Genomic DNA, 19,378 nt, shown 5'->3' with positions numbered 1-19,378 from the left:
GTTTTGAAAGTAGCTAAAAAAAATCATTAAAGGTCACATGGATAGGAATTAGTCTGAACATTTATTTTTGTGTGTTTTTTTTTTTAATTTATTTTTGTTCCAATAGGGTCCAATCTTCTAGGCTGTAGGGAGTAAATTGTTTGCCTTTAAAGACCCATAATTATTTTATACCAAGAAGATTGTGTCTTTGATAATGTCCACATAATAAATGGGATCAGGCCCATTGCCGTTTATTCTGAACAGGGCAAGAAAAATATAAGTAGGGAGAAAAACCAGTAAAGCATAATTCTTAGATGTGTGTGAATATCTCCCACTCCTCTCCTTATTTGTTAGCAGTAAGTTTTTTTTGTGGCAACCCAGAGACCTAGGAGAGTAAGGATAAAGAAGATGGTACAGTGGCTACCATCTCCAACCTCTTAGGCAGTCGATATCAGTAGTTTTACAGAACTTTGTAAAGCCCCTAGTGCCTTCATTTGTATTACCCATTCTTCACAGCCATCTTGGATTATATAGGTTGGCCAGTCTAATTTTCTTATTCCAAAAATAAAGATACCATAGATAGAGTGCTCTTAAAGCTCTTGTTCATCTGGGCTGGAGATTTTAAGTCTCTTTGGCCTCGTAGTCTGTTTGGTTCATGGAACTTCCTGGAAAGGAAACACACCACACACTGCCTTTGGCCGTGGAGGTTGCCAGGGCCTCAAGTTAAAGATCCTCCCTGCAGAAGACCTCCATGAGAGCTTGCCCCAAAGGTTCCTTGCATATTCAGATTCCAGAACTAATGAGGTGGTTAGAGCTTCCAGGCCTGGGTAAATGAATGTCCCAGCTAAGTGTGTCATCAGATAACATTAGCTGGGCTTTCTGCACCAGTGGTCCAAAACCCTGGGTAACATAAATGTTTGCACTCTATCTGGAGCCCAGTCTTTGTCAGCCAGCATTTTAGCCCCAGCACTTAACCACCAGCTTGGCAATAGCTAGCAGATAAATGTTTGAGGGACTAGGTGATTCAATTTACTTAATTAATAGATTCTTAGAGCCACTTCCTTTACAGAGGAAGAAATTTGTGAATGTGTGCATGTGTGTTTTCTGAGTAAAGTTCAAAGAAACATTAATGACCCAGACAATTCCACCCTCACCCCACCCTGGATTTTGGCTCCATAATATTTGAGTTAAATATGAGCAAGTATCATGTAGGCATTTGGGAACTTGATTTTGAACTACTCAGCAACATCACAAGGCAGAGATCTCTGGTCCTGGCCTGGTTATGATCTGTGTCCAGAAGTGTCTGCTCCCTCTCGGCCTCAGGTGTATCAGCTCATAGAGCAGTGAGAAGGCTGAGGGCTGGGCCAGGAAGCTTCTGCTAGTCAGGATTAGAATGATTAGAAATAAAACTATTCTTTTCTCATTTCTTATTCTGAATTCACTATAGTCTATAACTCTCCATAAAGGTCTCACTTGAAAAATCCCTTAGAAATACAGACCCACCCTTTACTTTAGCATTGGATTGGCAGATAAAAGTGTGAGCACAGAACCTGTGCTGGCCACTTAGTAATTAGACCTAGATCTCAGGACCAGACTAGAATGAGGCTTGAGGGGTGATGGTTTGCCCTGCAGCAGCGTTGACATGTGGAGAGAGAGGAGCCCCTGGCATACGATAGGCCTGCACTTTGGTGGTAATGTTCTGCCCACAGCTCATAATCCACTTTAGACGCTCGCCATTGCCTGCCATCTCCCTTCATGGGCGTCTGCAGTGAAGAATGGTTCTCACTATGGTGGCCAGTTTTTTGCCTTGCTCCTGGCCAGACTAAGCCCTCGCCTCTGACCGAGATAGAGTGAGGTTTTCCAAACACCTCTGCCCTCCCCCAAACCCCACCAAGTCAGTTATCACTGGTTTTTGCTTCTCTGTTGTTTCCTGATGTTCTGTATTCTGTCTTCTTACTCCATCAGTCATTCTCTGAGAAAGCAACAGAAAAGAGAGAGTGTGTGTGTGTGTGTGTGTGTGCGTGTGTGTGTGTGTGTGTTGCCACCATTAATTTCAAAGCAGGCTGAGCTAGGTGGAGAAGATAGATTTAACATGAGATTTGTTAAGCCTTAAATCCCACGTTGAACTGCTCTGAGTTTTTTCGTAAAGCCTTTGTTTAAGAGAACCATACTGGTACATATTGTTTATTGAAATAGTGTTTGTGGACTGGCCATGGAACCTCGCTGGGGTTTTTTAAAAACGTCATTTGTATGGGAGAATTTACTTTTGTTTTAAACAACCAGCCACAGAACTCCTACATTAAATGTGGGTCTAATCACACAAACTTGAAAAGTGAACTAGGAGTCCTAAGTGCCACATGATAAAGTGCCAGATGAATGGCCCCAGAGCCCTAGAGTTCAGAAGGGGAGATGAGCCCTCTGGACAGGATGTCAAGAAACCTTAGTAGAGGGGTAGGGTGTGGGTAGGGTTCCAGCTGGGTCCAGGAGAAGAGCTTCACAGGCCGGGCAGCCAGAGTGTGAAAGCTCATAGTTTGGACTAAGTGAAGAGAGCACTTGGAGGTAGCAGGCATTAGGAACTGGCGCAGGGCAAGTTTCCCAGCCAAACTGGAGGGGTTTTTTTGAAAGGAGTGGTGATGGTAACTTCCCTATCACTTGTGTTTACAGAGTACTCTCCTACTCTTTTCTCATTCAGTTCTTACAGTCTAATGAAGTGGGCAACCTCTGCTTTACAGAAAACAGTTACCAGTGACTTGCCAAGGCCAGTGCTGCTAGTAGGCGATATGGTGTGGACTGCAGCCCACCCTGCTGACTCTTGAGCGCCTCCTTTCCCACGGAGCCCTTAGGAGTGGGTCCCAGCTGGGAACAAGACAGGCAGGAAGTCATGGGGCACAGTGTGGTGTTCCCCGATTAATTCTAATTGGGCCAAAATAACTAATACTCCTCTGAAAGCTCAAAGTTTCATGTGTTGGGAGGAGTTTGGGGACTAGTGTGAAGTGAGTTTGGCTTTGTAGCATATTAGAAGAAATTTTGGAATTAGTGCTTCCCATCCTACCCTATGTATTCCGTAGAGGCCTTTGTTTGTGAATGTGTATAGCAAAAATCTATGTTTAATTAAAAGAAAAAAACATAAGCAAGCACCTGTCACACTGATTTGCTGAGATCAGTGTCTTCTGTATTTCCTCTTCACCTGAACAAGAGATTGGCAGACACTGTAGACTTCAGCTTTGGTGCTAGTGAGTCCTCTGTCCTGCAACACCCTGTAGATTGTTATCATACAGCTGTAAGTGACTTCAGTGACCACCAAGTTAAATCCCCTCACTTGGTAGATATGGTAAGTCAGGGAAAATAAGTGACCAGCAAGGCCACCCAGCTGGGTTATGGCAGATCTAGGCCTCATTGGCCTCTCTCAATGCCCGGGGCTGTGCTCTGCCCAGCACCACAACCCTTGATAGTTGTCACTCCGGGTAGCTGCAGGGTTTCTTTGGACACTTATAGAGAAAGAAGGGGTGGGGAGTACAGGGTGGAACAGGGCATCGCAGCACCCCAGAGACCTCCCAAAACACCCTGCCAGAAACCTTCCCTTATATCTTCCTCTCCTATTAAAACAAGAGGCCAAATTAGCTCTCAGAAGCTTTTTTTTTCTTTCTTTCTTTCTTTTCCTCTCCATCTCTGGAGTGACAAAACCTTTGCCGTTGTAATTACTCCATAGTTCTGCAAATCCTGATGCCTTGCAGAGTGTAAATGACCCAAACTCAAGGCTGGGCGGGCAGGTGGGACAGAGCCCGTGCCCCAGGAGAGATCACCCAGCCCCCTCCTTCCTCTCTAAGGGTTTTTGGTTCATGCGAAGGAATTGCCCAAGGCCATACTGCTTCTTAGGCAGGGCCTGGACTGGACTCTAATAAGCAGTTAGAATTATGTTGTCAGATCCTAGAGATGTTTATGTACTCCCTTAGGTTTCCTCTCCTGTTTTAGAGCGAGAAAGAAAATGGGCCTGGGATGGAGATATGGCTGGTAAAGGTTTGGCACTAGACGGGACCTTGGGAGGGGGAAACAGAAAAAGTGCCTGTGAAAAAACACAGGAATCCATGGACTGTAGTGTGAGGGGAAGGGAAGCTTCTTAAAATGATTTAAAGGAGGATCAGTAAAAATAGGCATTTCCTCAGAGGAACTGCTCTCTGCCTGCAGAGCCCCGATAGTCACAGGAGTCTGGTATCGACCCTTGGCCCCACGTTAAGGGCGTTTCAGACTTTCCTGTCAGAAGTGACACAGGACAGAAGTGCACATGTTGCTGTGGGGATAGAAGCATGCCGCACTAGGGAATCCGATGGCCAATAATGGAGGCAAGACAGAGGACGCTTCTTTCCTTTGCAGAATTAGCCGCTCTTGGGGCAGGCTTCAGAAAGTGTTTACCGCTGAGACGCGCCCCCTCCCTCTGCTCCATTGTGTTTAATTCTCTATTGTTACCTCTTCTTCCTTATGAGAAGATGAAGTTTGGCGATACAAAAATAGCTCTTTAAAAAAATGAAAACCAGCCACCAGATGGGAACCGAGTCCCTCACTTCCTTTCACATGGAAGCATGTACCCCTCTTCCCTGTATTCTGGGTTTTTCCTGTACTGTAAAGAGGACGAGCTTTAAGTCCTGGTTCACCACATCCTAACTAGCTGGTAGATTGCTTCATCTCTCTGAGCCACTGTGTCTTCATGTATAAAATGACAGGAATAGTAATTATTATAATGCAGGGTTACTCTGAGGATTAGATGTGATCACAGTTGTCAACCACCTAGCAGGGAGAGGTGAACACACAGTAGTTGCTCAATAAATGGCAGCTAAGAATTTTTAGATCTTGGGAACTTTGAAGTTTGTATGACCAACATGTTTCTGTGGATAGCTCTGTGAGATCATGATCACCTCTTGAAATTAATTTCTTGTAATTACTGCTTCCTAAACTTGCCCAGGTATTGTGCCTTAAAACATGTGAGAAGCCTACTCTGAAGCAGATAGAACACACGTTGTGGGAGTGTGTGGTGTACTTGAGTTTTAGTCTCAATTCCCACTCCTCTCGTATCGTACCACCAGGAGGTCATCTCACCTTGCTGTATCTTGTTTATTCTTGTTATTCTGTGGCTTGCTGGTTTTTGAGTTGCATCCAGGTCTAGAATGAACCATCCCTTAGTTCATCTGGCACAGCCAGTTGCCATCAGCATGGGGTCCCTGTGATGTGGTATTGAACTTCAACCTGCGTGAATGTGTTTGGGCCCCATCACCACCCTCCCCCTCCCACACCCTGGACCCCATGTTCATGTGGAAGCACACACACATTCCATTGAGATTTATAGAGAGAGAATAGAGTTGTGGAATGTCTCATACATGCTTCCTGTTTGTGGGGAGGAGATTCTGAGAGGACCACTTTTTCTACTGCATTCATTTGAATGTAAGTCAGACAAGTGATTATTTGAGATCAAGCTTTCAGGATAAAGTCTGAAAGAACATTGGTTATGTCCTGCTGGTTGGAGCCTGGGAAGGTACCAACAGTCCCCATCTATTCATTATTCTCTTCCTTAACTTCTCATAATTCCATCCACACTGTCACCTCCGCCCTCTTGGAGGGAGACTTATGAGAATGGCTGCTGCGGTTAGAAGTTTCTGTCCCCCTTGATCTGCAGTTCCCATCATGAAGACACTTTGTTTGTGATGGGAACAGCACATGTAGGTGGAGCACTCACTATCTCACTGCCCAGGTGCACGAACTGACAAGAAATGAGAAGAAAAGGCCCCTGAACAGCAAAAATGTCAGAAGCCCCTGCACCTTTCTCAGAGGCAGTTAATCCCCATCCCTCAAATTTGAACAGTTTTGAACCAGGAGCTTCGTTCAATCCAGAAACCACCTGGATGTGAGAAGAAAAGGGGCTGCTGTGAATAGTCACGTTTCAGCATGAGAAATGATAGCTGATCCAAGAGACAAAAGGAAAAACTTAAAGAGCACACGTGAGAGCCATATGCAGTTCTGTGACTGCTGGCAGGGAGAGCTGCTCCACCCACCTCTTCTAGGGCGGCATTGATTACACAGGCATCCCTTTCTCGGATAGGAGCGTAATGGTGTCTGGGCCAGCTTTAGGAGGCTGACAGGTGTACCGTGGAAAGAGAGAGCACCAGTGTTACCTCAAACAGCACTTGCAGAATCAGAGTTACAGAATTTTAGATTAAGCCCACCCGTATTTTATATCTATTTTTTCCTACCTCATTAGATTGCTTGATTTTGATGCAACCTGGCATTGCACAAATAGCAAATTCTAGCATTTCCCACATAACCGAATTAAAATCATTTTGAAGTTTCTGAAGGCAAAATCCACCTCTTGTTTTTTTTTTTGGAGTAAGGAGGATATCACATTAATGTGAAAAGCTTAATGTTTAAAGACATTTCTTTTTCCATTGCTATTATGGTCAGGTTCTGCATCTGCAGATTTAACTGACTGCAGGTAGAAAATATTCAAGGGGAAGAACAATGAAAAATAACAATACAGAAATAAACAATGATACAATTTTTTAAAAATACAATATAACAACTATTTACATACCATTTACATTGTATTAGTTACAAATAATATAGCCATGATTTAAAATATATGGGAGGCCGGGGGGCTGGCTCACGCGTGTAATCCCAGCACTTTGGGAGGCCAAGGTGGATGGATCATTTGAGATCAGGAGTTCAAGACCAGCTTGGCCAACATGGTGAAACGCCGTCTCTACTAAAAATACAAAAATTAGCCAGGCATGGTGACTGGTGCCTATAACCCTGCTACTCGGGAGGCTGAGGCAGGAGAATCTCTTGAACCCAGGAGGCAGAGATTGCGGTGAGCCGAGATCGTGCCATTGCACTCCAGCCTGGGCGACAGAGCGAGACTCTGTCTCAAAAAAAAAAATTAATAAATTAATTTTTAAAGTATATGGGAGGATGTGCATAGGTTATATCAAATACTGTGCCGTTTTATATAAGCGACTTGAGCATTTATGGGTTTTGGTATCCTTGGGGGTCCTGGAATCAATCCCCTGTGGATACCAAGGGACAATTATATTTGAAAATAAAATTTTTCTACTTGTGGTAGGCCTCTGCACATAATCTTATTTCCTCAAGGTCAACCACATTCTTCTGTTTTTACTTGTCCTTTTTTATAGGAGAAAAGAAAGTAAAAAATAATAATCTGAGACTGGACAGACTTAAAATGGCCACTTGTTACCCAAGTAACCTTCCTTTCAGACGTTTTCCGTACAGCACATAACTGAGGATCTTAACTACCCAGGGGAAGAGCAGGGAATGGACAAGATACTAAGGTAGGGCTGGCTGCTGCCCTTAACTGTGTGTACCTGGGTTGCTGCAGCCTGGCCCCCTTTCCCCTGTGAGGTCCGCTCAGCACACACCAAGCCCAGTCTGTCTGCTGGCATTCAGTTCACTCTGCACATAACTCTGTGCTCAGAGCTGGACCAAAAACCCCTGAGAATATAGAAGTATAAAGCCTCATCCTTGCTCTTAGGAAGCGAACAGTCTAGTTGGAAGTAATAAGAGCAATAAATGAAACAACAGCAAAATTATAATGATGAGTTCCTGGGCTCTGTGGTCCAGACTGTTAGTTGTAGAGTTGTGAGGAAAAGAAGAGCTGTGAGAACCAGAATGATTGGAAATGGGAATGTCTCCGGGAAGGAAAGATGGGCCTTGGCCTGAGCCTTGGAAGGTAGGTAGGTGTGATGAGGGGAAGAGATTGGGAAGTCAAGACGATGGGTCACAGGCTGAGTGCGTTCTTCTACGTGTGGATGTGTGCATCCTCCTGGCATCTTTATGAGATGGTGACATCAGCTCCAGGTGCAGCCTCTACTAGAGGGGGAGTGATGGGAAATAGGAAGGAGAGAAGGATGGAGCCAGATGGGCGAGGGCATGAGCTTGGTGTTGGTACAACAGATAATAGAAACCCATTTTGTGTGTGTGTGTGTGCATGCGCGCACGCGTGTGCACACGCACACAGTGGATCCTTGAACAAAGCAGGGGGGTTAGGGGCACCAACCCCATGCCACTGAAAATCTTCCTATGCATTTGATTCCCGCAAAACTTTTAATAGCCTGCTGTTGTCTTATCAATAATATAAACAGTCAATTAACATATTTTGCATGTTATGTGTATTTACATTACTGTAATCTTAAAGTAAGCTAGGGAAAAGAAAATGTTAGAAAAGGAAGAGAAAATATATTTGCAGATTCATTAAGTGTAAGTGGATCGTCATAAATGTCTTCATCCTTGTCTTCACGTTGAGTAGGCTGAGGAGGAAGGTGGGGGGGTTGGTCTTGCCATCTTGGTGTAGTAGAAGTGGAAGAGGCAGGGACACTTGGTGTAACTTTATGGAAATAACACAAGCAGTCTTGAATAATTGGAACCCTTGGAACAAATTCAGTTTGTTTTCTCGTACTGCGTTTACATCCTCTTGCTCATCATTTGTCATCTTTTTGGAGACACTCATTTTCATCAGGTCGTCTTCCATTAATTCTTCTGATGTGGGTGGTGTCTGATAGCTCTTGAATTTCTCCAAGATCCGTATCATGAAAACCTTCACCCCTCTACCTTTTTGCCATATCCACAACCTCTTTCATAATTTCCTTCATTGGCTCTGTCATAAATTCTGTGAAGTCCTGTGTAACATCTGGACATCGTTTCCTTCAGCAGGAATGTATTGTTTCAGGCTTGATGGCTTTCACAGCTTTTTCTGTAACAATGATGGCATCTTCAGTGGTGTAGTCCTCCCAGACTTTCATGATGTTCTCTCTGTTGGGGATTCTATTCCATAGCATCAACAAATCTTTCCATAGAGTTTTGTGTAGTAATGAGCCTTACAAGTCCTTATGACACCTTGATCTAGAGGCTGAATTAGGGATGTTGTGTTTAGGAGCCAGTAGACCATGTCAGTGCCTTCAGTGTTGAACTCATGGGGTTCTGGGTGGGGGCATTGTCCAATACCAGAAGAACTTTAAAAGGCAGCCTCTTACTGGCAAGGTACTTTGAGACTTCAGGAACCAAAACATCAGTAGAACCAATTCAGAAAACCGGTTGTCATTGTCCAGGCCTTCTTTTTGTACAACCAAAAGACTGGCAGCTGGTATTTATTTTTTCACTTCAAGGCTCAAAGGTTAGCAGCTTTATGAATAAGGGCAGTCCTGATTATAAACCCAACTGCATTTGCACATAACAGTAGAGTTAGCCTATCCCTTTGTGCCTTAAGTCCTGGTGCTCACCTCTCTTTCTCTTACTGGGCTTTTGTGAACAGGGCACTTTCATCTGCATTAAAAACTTGTTGAGGCAAGATACACTTTTCCTTCACTGATTTTCTTAATGGTGCCTGGGAACTCATCTGCTGCCTCTTGGTCAGCAAAAGCTGCTTCTCCCAATTCCTTGACATTTTTTAAGCCAAACCTCTTTCTGAAATTATCAGACTGGGAGCTCTGTGAACCTTTCCTGGTTCTGAGGGCTACCCAATTAAAAATTAATAGTCATGCCATCCTTTGCTGGTGTTACATTCTCCAGCCTTAGATCCTTCACCTTCCTATGCCTTTAAATTGTCATATGATGACTTCACTTTTTCTCAAATCATATTAGTCTTTAGGTATGCCTCTCTTATGGCAATCGTGTACTCACATAAAAGATGCATTTTTAATTAATTCATTATTTATTTATTTATTTTGTAGAGACGGGTTTTTGCCATGTTGTCCAGGCTGGTCTCAAACTCCTGGGCACAAGCAGTCTGCCCGCCTCAGCCTCCCAAAGTGCTGGGATTACAGGCATGAGCTGCTGCACCCAGCCAAAAGCTGCATTTTTCAATATGAGATAAAAAGATATTTCACAAAAAAGTGCAAGGTCTTTGCATCTGCTGGTGTAGCTTCAGGGATGGCTTCAGAAATTTCCTTTTCTTTTTTTAGTCTTCAAATGGTGGGCCACCACAACTGTAGACCTCAATCTACAATACACAGCAAGCAGTTCATCCTTTTCTTGTAATGTCATGACTTCTCTCTGCTTCTTGGGAGTACTTCCAGCATCACTAGTGGCACTTTGGGTCTCATGATATTAGTCAAGGTTTACAGTATTGCACTATACACTGTGAAAAATACACAAGAACTGTGAGAGATGGCTTTTTGCTGTGATACCCAATTGACTAGAGAGACCACGTGGAGATGATTAGCATCATAGGCATTTTAAGTAGGCACTCAAGAATACTTGAGCTCATCACAGTAGGAGTTAGAGATGGCTCTGAAATTACTATAGTAGTACAGTACATACCAAGATTTAATACTGCACAAATGGTGCCATTACAATCTGTGTTTGTGTGTATGAGTTTTGATAATTTTTAATTTTATGACAGATTTGTATATATTTTGCGGTAGTAAATTATAAAATAGACTAACATCTATATATATTTTATGCATTCATGACATACCTTTTTCTTAATTTTTCTGGTATTTCTAGGCTAGGCCATTCATCTGAATCTTTTCAAATTGTCACCAATCTCTAAAAAGTTTTCCAGTTTATTTATTGAAAAATATCCATGTATAAGTGCATTTGAATAGTTTAGGCCCAACTAAAGGTCAACTGTGTATATTTACTATATTTTTATAGTAGATGTGTGTGTGCTTTTACAGGAGATGTATATATACTTTTATAATAGTATATTTTATAGTAGATGTATATATACACATATGCATTATCTACTCTCTCTCTCTATATATATTTTTTTGTTTGTTTTATTTAAAATGTTCACCTTCCAAGGGCCTCTTTTACATTTTGATAAAACTGGGTAAAGGGAAGAAACATTTGGGGTATTTAAATTGCACTACACTCATTTTTTTCCCTTTTCCCCTTCTTTTCAGTAAGTTACACCTTTTTACTTAACCTTCACCCCATCCCTCCACACACAACCACCACTTGGAAATTCTTCTGATTTGATGGTTGTGTTCCCTGTTTTCATTTTGAGCCAACCTTAAGGGTTGCCAGCAGGTGGCAAACCTAATTTTACATTCCAAGTAATCAGAAAATCCTCACAGGTGTTTTGTCATGCACCTGCAAAAAAAAAAAAATTGTATGGATGGCAGCAGTAGCGCTGAAATTCTCCATGAAAATTGGATTCTCTCTTCCCTGAACTTAAACAAATGCTCATTTGTAAACTATATAGCTCCACAACTATTCTCTAAAGAGGAATCAGTTATCATCCCCTTAAGTAAACTTTTTTTCTGTGGCCGTTAGGTAAATACCGTCCTTGGACTTAATGAGTACATGTGTTTGTTAATGTTCTGCTCTGAGCGGGAGAGCATTGCATGAATGGGCACATGTGACTAGGCAGTAACTCGGGGTTCATCTCTACTTTGTTGGGTGATGTGTCACCGCCTCTGCTCTCCTGTTTCTAGCCTAAACCCACCAAGGGACGAATGCGCATCCACTGCTTAGAGAATGTGGACAAGGCCCTTCAGTTCCTGAAGGAGCAGAGAGTCCATCTTGAGAACATGGGGTCCCATGACATCGTGGATGGAAACCACCGGCTGACCCTTGGCCTCATCTGGACCATCATCCTGCGCTTCCAGGTAAGGGTCTCTGCCCAGGGTTGCTCAGAACTTAGGCCGACCTCTCAGGTATGAGCATCGTTATAGAGCTGGCCTCCCTGTGTCAGAGGGATCGGGAAGACCAGGTTGAAAGCATGTCTCAGAGTCATGTGTGTCATATCCAGCCCTCAGAATTGAATGCTGCCTCATAGGCACGTGGAAGCTACTACATCCTCCTGCAATTGTACTAGCCTTGGTAATCTTAGCTTTCCTGTCAGACACATCTCAGCAGCCCAGGGGCTTCTAGGCTGCATCTCAGCCCACCACTTTGCTGGCACCTGCTCTAAACATCTGGTCTCTGCTGCTTGGCTCTCAGGAGCAAAGGTATAAGGACGTGGCCAGTGCTAGGTTATTAGCTTAGACTGCCTCAACTTCACTCAACTATGACATGTGTTACAGAACATTTTTTGGCAAAGCTGTTGAGGGTTATGGCATGTGTGTGGGCTCCATTTTCACCTTCTCATTCTCTTTGGATGTGAGGAAGCAGTTTGCAGGAGGAAAGTACAAAACTCTTGTGTTTCTTTTGAATTGATGATGACTTTATGGGTTTTGTTATACTTGAGGAGGAAGGCTCTAAGTATAGAAGTATTTTAAGCCGGAAGGTACTCTCAAGGTCATTTTGTCCACTTCTTTCACTTTAGGAAGAAATCGGGGACCCACAGAAATTTGAAACCTTGCCTCTGATGACACAGCCAGCCAGGGCTATAGTGGGTGCCTCTGACCCCTTAAGAGAGAGCACTCAGCCTTTTGGGACTGTGCACCACCACGGGCCTGATTATTGGTTCTTTCTCCAGGCGCATGCTTCGTACTCATGCGTTCCAATTAAAATTGGAAAGGCAGGAACAACTTTGTACCATAGTGTCAGGTTTCTCTGCGAACAAATATTCTAACAGTCCTGTCTCCTCAGTGACTGTGTTCTCTTGCCATTCCTTCCTGTTCTGCCCCTTTAATAAAGATCTGTTTGATTTTTCTGGGTAAACAAAAACCTCACACAAAAAGGAAAAACGAAAAATCAAATTATAACTTGCTTTGTTTTCTTATTGAAACTCTGAAGTCAGCCTGTGAACAATCCCTTTTCCTTCTCACTTGCCCTACGATTGGGCTTCAGGTAGTGTCGTGATTATATATGTGGGAAGAAGGGGTAGGGGACTAGAATGAGTTACAGGAAGAAATAGCTTCCTGCCTGGCTGGTTCCCAAGCTGGCTGATCATCTGATGCCTTTGGGAAACCCTTTTAATAATTCAGGTTCCCAGGGCCCAGCCCTAGTAATTCTGAGTAAGTAGGTCTGAAGAGAGAACCACTGTTGAAGATGGTACAACATTCATTAAAGGAGTTAATTACAGCAATCAAGGACATTTTTCCCCAGATAGAACTCTTACGTTTCTGTTATTTAGTTCCTGAATGATTTGAAAATGGAGTAGCCATTGAATCCACTAATTACTGCTCTTGTGTCTTATGGCAACAAAGGTGAAATTATTAGCAGTACACTCCTCTAGCTTCACCCCAGTTTTATGGAGTAAAATGTTGTATTTCTGTTACCTTTGGCCTGCAATAATCAGAGCGTGGAAGGCCATCCTGACTGTGGGCTATCTTGACAGCGGGTCAGCACCCAGGTCAGGGAGCTGGCACACACAGCCCTTTTCAGGATTCTCAGCGTGAATTGCTTTGAGTCATTGACTAATTCGCTTCCTGCCAGTTTGCATATTCCTATAATTCAACTTATAAATGCTAATGTGTATTTTCTCCCTTTCTGTTGAGGTGAGAGGCATAGGCTGCTGATGTTACCGCGTGGCCTGCAGTGTTGTTGTCTGACATGACTCAGCTTTCTCCAGCAGCTTTATTAAAACATTACCTAATCTACAAAAATAATATGATTATGAATCAGCCAAGGCCCAGCTGTAGATATCCAGCGTATCTATAAGGATACTCCACATATCCTTGTAGATACATAGGGTCAAGCTTCCCTGTGTATCTACAACGGTCTCTCCTTCCCCCAGCTCCTGAATATACAGTTTTACAAGTTCCCAGTGTATGTGTGTGTGTGTGTGTGTGCGTGCGTGTGCTCTCATTGCTACCAGGATATGGCCTACCCTATATGTGCATAGAGGTGTCCATTAAATACTGATGATGACACAGATTTTATGATGCTGCCCCTTTAAAAGAGAGTATAAGGGCCAGGTGCGGTGGCTCATGCCTGTAATCCCAGCACTTTGGGAGGCCAAGGTGGGTGGATCACTTCAGATCAGGAGTTCGGGACCAACCTGGCCAACATGACGATACCCTGCCTCTACTAAAAATACAAAAATTAGCCAGGTGTGGTGGCAGGCACCTGTGATCCCAGTTACTTGAGAAGCTGAGGCAGGAGAATCACTTGAATCTGGGAGGCGGAGATTGCAGTGAGCCGAGATCGCACCACCGCACTCCAGCCTGGGTGACAGAGACTGTCTCAAAAAAAAAAAAAAAAAAAAAAAGTAAAAGATGGTGAGAAACTGGAGTGGAAGTCTCTAAGTTTGCCTAGTTTAAATAGGGAGCTGTCTTCATTTCAGAAGGGTAGGCTTTGTTTCCATATGGGCAAATCTGGAAACAGATACCCTTCACACAGAAGTATAAGAAAGCCAATGGGTTAATGTGTGTAAAGTTGCAGCCTGACTTTCCTGGTGAGCCTGTCTCTCACCCCTTGAGTGAGGGTTGTTCTTCCACATTCCCTTTCTGCACTTGAGCTAATGATCCTAATATTAGAGACTGGGGTTTATACAGACTCAGGCTTCACCTTCTTAACACAATTAAAAATAGAGAATTTTTTTTAATGTAGTTGTTTCAATTCCCAGGTGTTTTTCCTAGTTGAAAGTTTCTAACTTTTTAATCCTGTATTTATATATTTTGTCTTCATTTTCTCTCTTTTTCAAAAAGAATTCTGGGAAGTGTTTGTAGATTGAATGGAGTGAAGGTAGTGGGGAGCATGACAGAGCAGAGAAGCTTAAAATGGCTACAGCTGGAGGCAATGGATGGACTCCTGGCCAGCACCATCCACTCCTGACTCCATTCCACATTTTACTCTACAAGAGGAAACTTTCATGTAATAGACAAAAGTGTATTTGGAGCATTTGTCTAAAATTACGTAGCTGGCAGTTGGCGCCTAATCTAAGAACTAACATTCACGGACCCTTATTACGAGCTCTGCACTTTATTATATCATTTAAGTGCATAACAGTGCTGTGAGATTAGCCACTGTCATTATTTCCATTCCTCAGATGGGGAAGCTGGGGAACCTGCCCAAGGGTACATGGTAGGTGATGGAGCCTGGATTCACATCCAGGCAGTCTGACTTTGGTGCCAGCTGACCAGGCTTTGTGTATAATGTTGCAGATATGCTGCCTCTGAGCGGCTTATGAAGGCACACCATGGAAGCACAGCGTTTAAGCCCACACTTGCTCTAATAGTTTGGAAATGGTGCACACAGTGCCCTCATCAATGAAGGTTGCACCTGGTGTGAAAAATGTTTACTTACAAAAAAACCAAACTCAGTATTTTTCTGGGGGTCTGGTGAGATTCCAGATGATGCACTGTATGAACCCCTGTGCTAGATTCTCACTGGAAAGATGGGTTGTCTCAGGGGTAAAAATGACCTCTGATAGGTGCTGGGAAGTCCCGTCAGCCTTCTGTCTGTGTGACATAGAAAATGTAGTTTTCGTTGTGTTTCTGAAGTGAGCCCAGACTTCAGGAAGCAGTTTTTATTGACAGGGTAGATCGTCTGCAGGGCAAGGCTTTGATCTACAGTTTATTCTTTATGTATATGCAGACCTGTTCTTCAGTGGTTCTTTTAGGCAGCTGACCCATCTATTTGTCTAATATTTCTTTGTAAATCTTAGATCCAGGATATCAGTGTGGAAACTGAAGACAACAAAGAGAAGAAATCTGCCAAGGATGCATTGCTGTTGTGGTGCCAGATGAAGACAGCTGGGTGAGTGTGAATGAAGAGGGTATTGGGGCTGCTTCTTCCAGGACTGAATTCCACTGCAGTCATCACTTAGAAGGTGTTGACAGGTATCTTTTCCACTGCTTCCATTGGGAAGTCTTGTTAACTCGCAAGCAGTTGATATGACTTTTCAATTAGCTCTCAGAATGAAAGGAGCTCTAATTTATATTTTAGACCTGTCATGTCTTCATAATCAGTTTCCTTCTCTTTATTAAGGAAGCTCCAGAGAGCATTATATTTTGAATTTGAAAACCCTGGAAGCATGCTTAGGAATCATATCCATGATATTTTAAGAATACAGTTGTAGGTTTTCTTCACCCTTTAATTTCTGTTTTGGGGAGCTTTCTTTGCACAGTAAACAATAGCATAACCTTTTAATATTATCTGTGTCGTGTCAGTTTCCCTTTTATTTTTTCATTGAAATTTCAGTCAAGTTGTTTTTAGAGAACCACATCTTTTTTTGTTGCTTACTATTGTTAGGACTCAACTGATGCTAAGCCTTCGAGTTCTTAGCAAATTGGTTTAAGGTCATAGGTACTTACTGAGACCCAATTTTAGGTTAATTAGATTTACTGTCAGAACTACTTTAGGTATAGATGTAACTCTAAAGAACATTAATTCAGAATATGTAAATCAGAACTCCATCCATTCTGAGAGCTAGCTGAAAAGTCATCATGTCTATAAAGAGCTTATGGCCTAATAAAAGGGTCAAGTCAGGTATGAACCTTTAATCAGCCACTGATATAAAGTTATTAATAGTCAGTATGGTATAGAATAGCTGATTCATTATGGGTAAGTTTCACACATAAATTTTTCAGGGAGGTACTGCTTTTACAAACTTCATCAAATTAAGTGGCGTATGGAAGAAAGAAAGCTGAGTGTAACATGAACAGATAGTCCCACCACGTCTTGTCCCAAAGTAACGTGTGACAAGGGACTGCAGGTCCTGGTGTCTTTGTAGGTAGAGTAGAAAGCCAGTGGAAGCAGAGGCCTCAGAGGTGTCTAGGTTGTCATCACTTTTTCCTAAGTAAGAGTAGTGTTTTAAATCTACGACACAGTTCACATCTTTTGTGAGACTGAATTACCAAGCAAGAAAAGCCACATGGATGCATGTTTTATTTTTATTTTATGGCAGGCTCGAGTTGACGGGTTATTTGTTCTGACTTGATTGTCGTTAGTGATATTCACTGCTTTAGGTTTTACAATGCTTACAGACTTCTTATTAACAAAGCACTTGGCAAAAGTATAAACCTCCATGTGGTAATTGTGTTGCTTTTCCCTTCTGCTTTGTCCTTGGCAGGTACCCCAATGTCAACATTCACAATTTCACCACTAGCTGGAGGGACGGCATGGCCTTCAATGCACTGATACACAAACACCGGTAAGTCCATACAAATCATCCTAGCAATCGTGGGATAAAAGGTTGCTGTCCTTCCATAGCAGGTTTGGGTGACTTTTCCATATCCGTTGGCTTAACTGTTGCACCATGGTGGAAATTTCTGCATTCCATGTGAGGAAAATATGGGAGAATATATAAATTCTTCCAAACAAAATAAACAGGTTCACCCTTAATCTTTTTTTTTTTCTTAATTAACTTTGAAGTGTTTATTCAAAAATCAGGTTTCATTGTTTGATGATTCCGTAACAGTATATTTTAGAGTTTTACTCCACTAATTGGTGATTTTAACCTTTTTGGAGTAACAGTCATGTTTCATTGGTCATATTTCTTTTCAAGCCATGATTTTTGTTGTGTCCCACTGTTGTTCTGCACAGGCCTGACCTGATAGATTTTGACAAACTGAAGAAATCTAACGCACACTACAACCTGCAGAATGCATTTAATCTGGCAGAGCAGCACCTCGGCCTCACTAAACTGTTGGACCCCGAAGGTAGGGACTCAAGGGATTACAGGTGGGATTTTTAGCATCTGTACCATCCAGGTGTTAATGTAAAATCTGTTTTGTGTCAGTCTGTTTCATTTGGGAATTATCAAAGGAAGAGCTTAATTTTGGTTATGGGAATTTTTTGAGGATTTGTGGAAAGGATGACACTCAAAAAGGCCTTGAAAGATGAATACGATTTAAACAGAGTCTGAAGGAGAGCGTGTGCGGGCAGAGCTACTAGCATGAGCAAAGGTGCAGAACCAGGAAAGAAGAAGGTATGTTTGAGGGCTAACAATTCAATGGGAATGGTGTTTAGGGTAATAGTAGGGAATACCACTATTCCCTGCTGTTAGTGGATGGGATCCCCATAGGGGCAACAGGCAACAGGGAGTCATTGAAGGTTCTTAGCAGCTGTGCTCGAAGTAGAAAAGTAGAAAACCTGGCATAGGCTCTTAATGAATACTTGTTGGCTGACATTTATCTGAAGGTGGCAAGCAGGTTGGATGGGGATGGGTGGAGATTGCAGGCAGGGCCTTGTTAGGAGGCTGTGCTTTGCTTATGAGCAAGTAAGCGTTTAAATGAGGAAGGCACATTTGGGAAAGGGGAGTGTAGGGGTGGAAGGAGCAGCAGTCATAGTCCTTTCTTACAGCTGCATCCCATTCTCTGCACGGAACTAATCCCTCTTTACTCTGTGAGTCCCTGTGTAACTTGGAGCTGACCTGTTTGGAGCAGTTCCCCAGGTTGTAGTTTCCTTGCTTAACAAAATCCTAATTCTGGGTTTCATTTCAACATGAGCTCTCATAGGAACTTTTTCTAATTTTGAAAAGCATTTAAAATATCTGGATTTGTTTGTAGTGCTGGAGATATATAGATCCTCTCAGCTGTGAACAAATATTAGAGAGGAAAAAAACTGTGTGTATGTGAGTGAAAGTTTAAAGTTCTTTTAAATATAGAACAGGAAGTTTAACTACCCAAAGGCAGATCAAGGTCATGAGGCTGCCAGGCAGGCTTCTTGCTATTTTCCAATGCATCAGATTCACTGATATGTTGGCTACAGGAAGCTGAGATAAAATTATCTTTGTACTAACCCATTAAATGGTTTCTCAATATAAACAGAAAACTAAAATTCCTCGGGCTTCGATAAATCTTCATGCTTAACCCCTATCTTACTATGGGAAGGAATTTTTCCTTAGCCCTAGTTCTTTGTGCTTTGATAAAGAACCTTTTTTTCCGTATCGCAGTGACAACATTTTTTAATAACTTGCTCATTAGTTAATCTTTCAATCACCGCCCAGTATGAAAAGGGGGATTGATGTTCCCCAGATCACAAGACAAGGAGCTAAAAATGGCAGCTGATTTCACTTTTATCCTGTGGGTTTGATCTTGATTATTAGTTGTCCAGGGCTCCAAAAAACATCAGTTAAAATCTACTTGTAGACAAGTTAAATAAAAAGTTTTACCTTCTCACTTCTTTGAGTTTTGTTGACATTTTGTGTTGATTAAATTGGATACCTACACTGGCATTTTTTTCTGGCTGTCCTCCAGTTCACTCTCCTTTGTGCACACTTTGACGGGCTGAGCTGACACAGGAGCCCTGGGGTAGGGAACAGTAGCTGTGATTCTGGCCCTCACCACCACTGGCTGCCTTAGTGACCCTGGGCAGGGAGCATGCCAGCAGTGTGTCCTGATGTTCTCTTGTTTAAATTAAGAGAAACAATTTTGCTCCATACAAGGCTGTCGGGGCGGCGATAGGAATGGGGGTGTATGTATGAATGTATATTGAAAAAGAGCCTGATAATATCTGTTAAGAGCTGTCTTTTGTGTTCTCTTCACAACCTATCCCAAGTTGAGTGCTTACTCAATATTGCCGAACTTCAAAGACTTGCCATTTTAAGTTGTTTGTTCCTTCTCTC

General features: G+C 42.6%; 1 protein-coding gene across 7 annotated transcripts in view; it reads left to right on the top strand.

Annotated features, from left to right (window-relative positions):
• The window catches only part of SPTBN1 (spectrin beta, non-erythrocytic 1), a 212,595-nt gene that overhangs the window by 143,648 nt on the left and 49,569 nt on the right, over window positions 1-19,378 (top strand). For all 7 annotated transcript variants that reach the window (XM_031008124.3, XM_055377900.2, XM_055377899.2 and 4 more), the window contains 4 exons: window positions 11,415-11,588; window positions 15,476-15,567; window positions 16,883-16,963; window positions 17,356-17,471. In XM_031008124.3, coding sequence (XP_030863984.1) covers window positions 11,415-11,588; window positions 15,476-15,567; window positions 16,883-16,963; window positions 17,356-17,471 — 463 coding nt within the window. The remainder of the gene's footprint in view (window positions 1-11,414; window positions 11,589-15,475; window positions 15,568-16,882; window positions 16,964-17,355; window positions 17,472-19,378) is intronic.

Source organism: Gorilla gorilla, chromosome 12 (assembly GCF_029281585.2).
Source record: "Gorilla gorilla gorilla isolate KB3781 chromosome 12, NHGRI_mGorGor1-v2.1_pri, whole genome shotgun sequence".
In the NCBI taxonomy this organism is placed as follows: Eukaryota; Metazoa; Chordata; class Mammalia; order Primates; family Hominidae; genus Gorilla; species Gorilla gorilla.
Note: the sequence above shows the minus strand (reverse complement) of the source record. Positions and strands in the feature narration are given on the sequence as shown.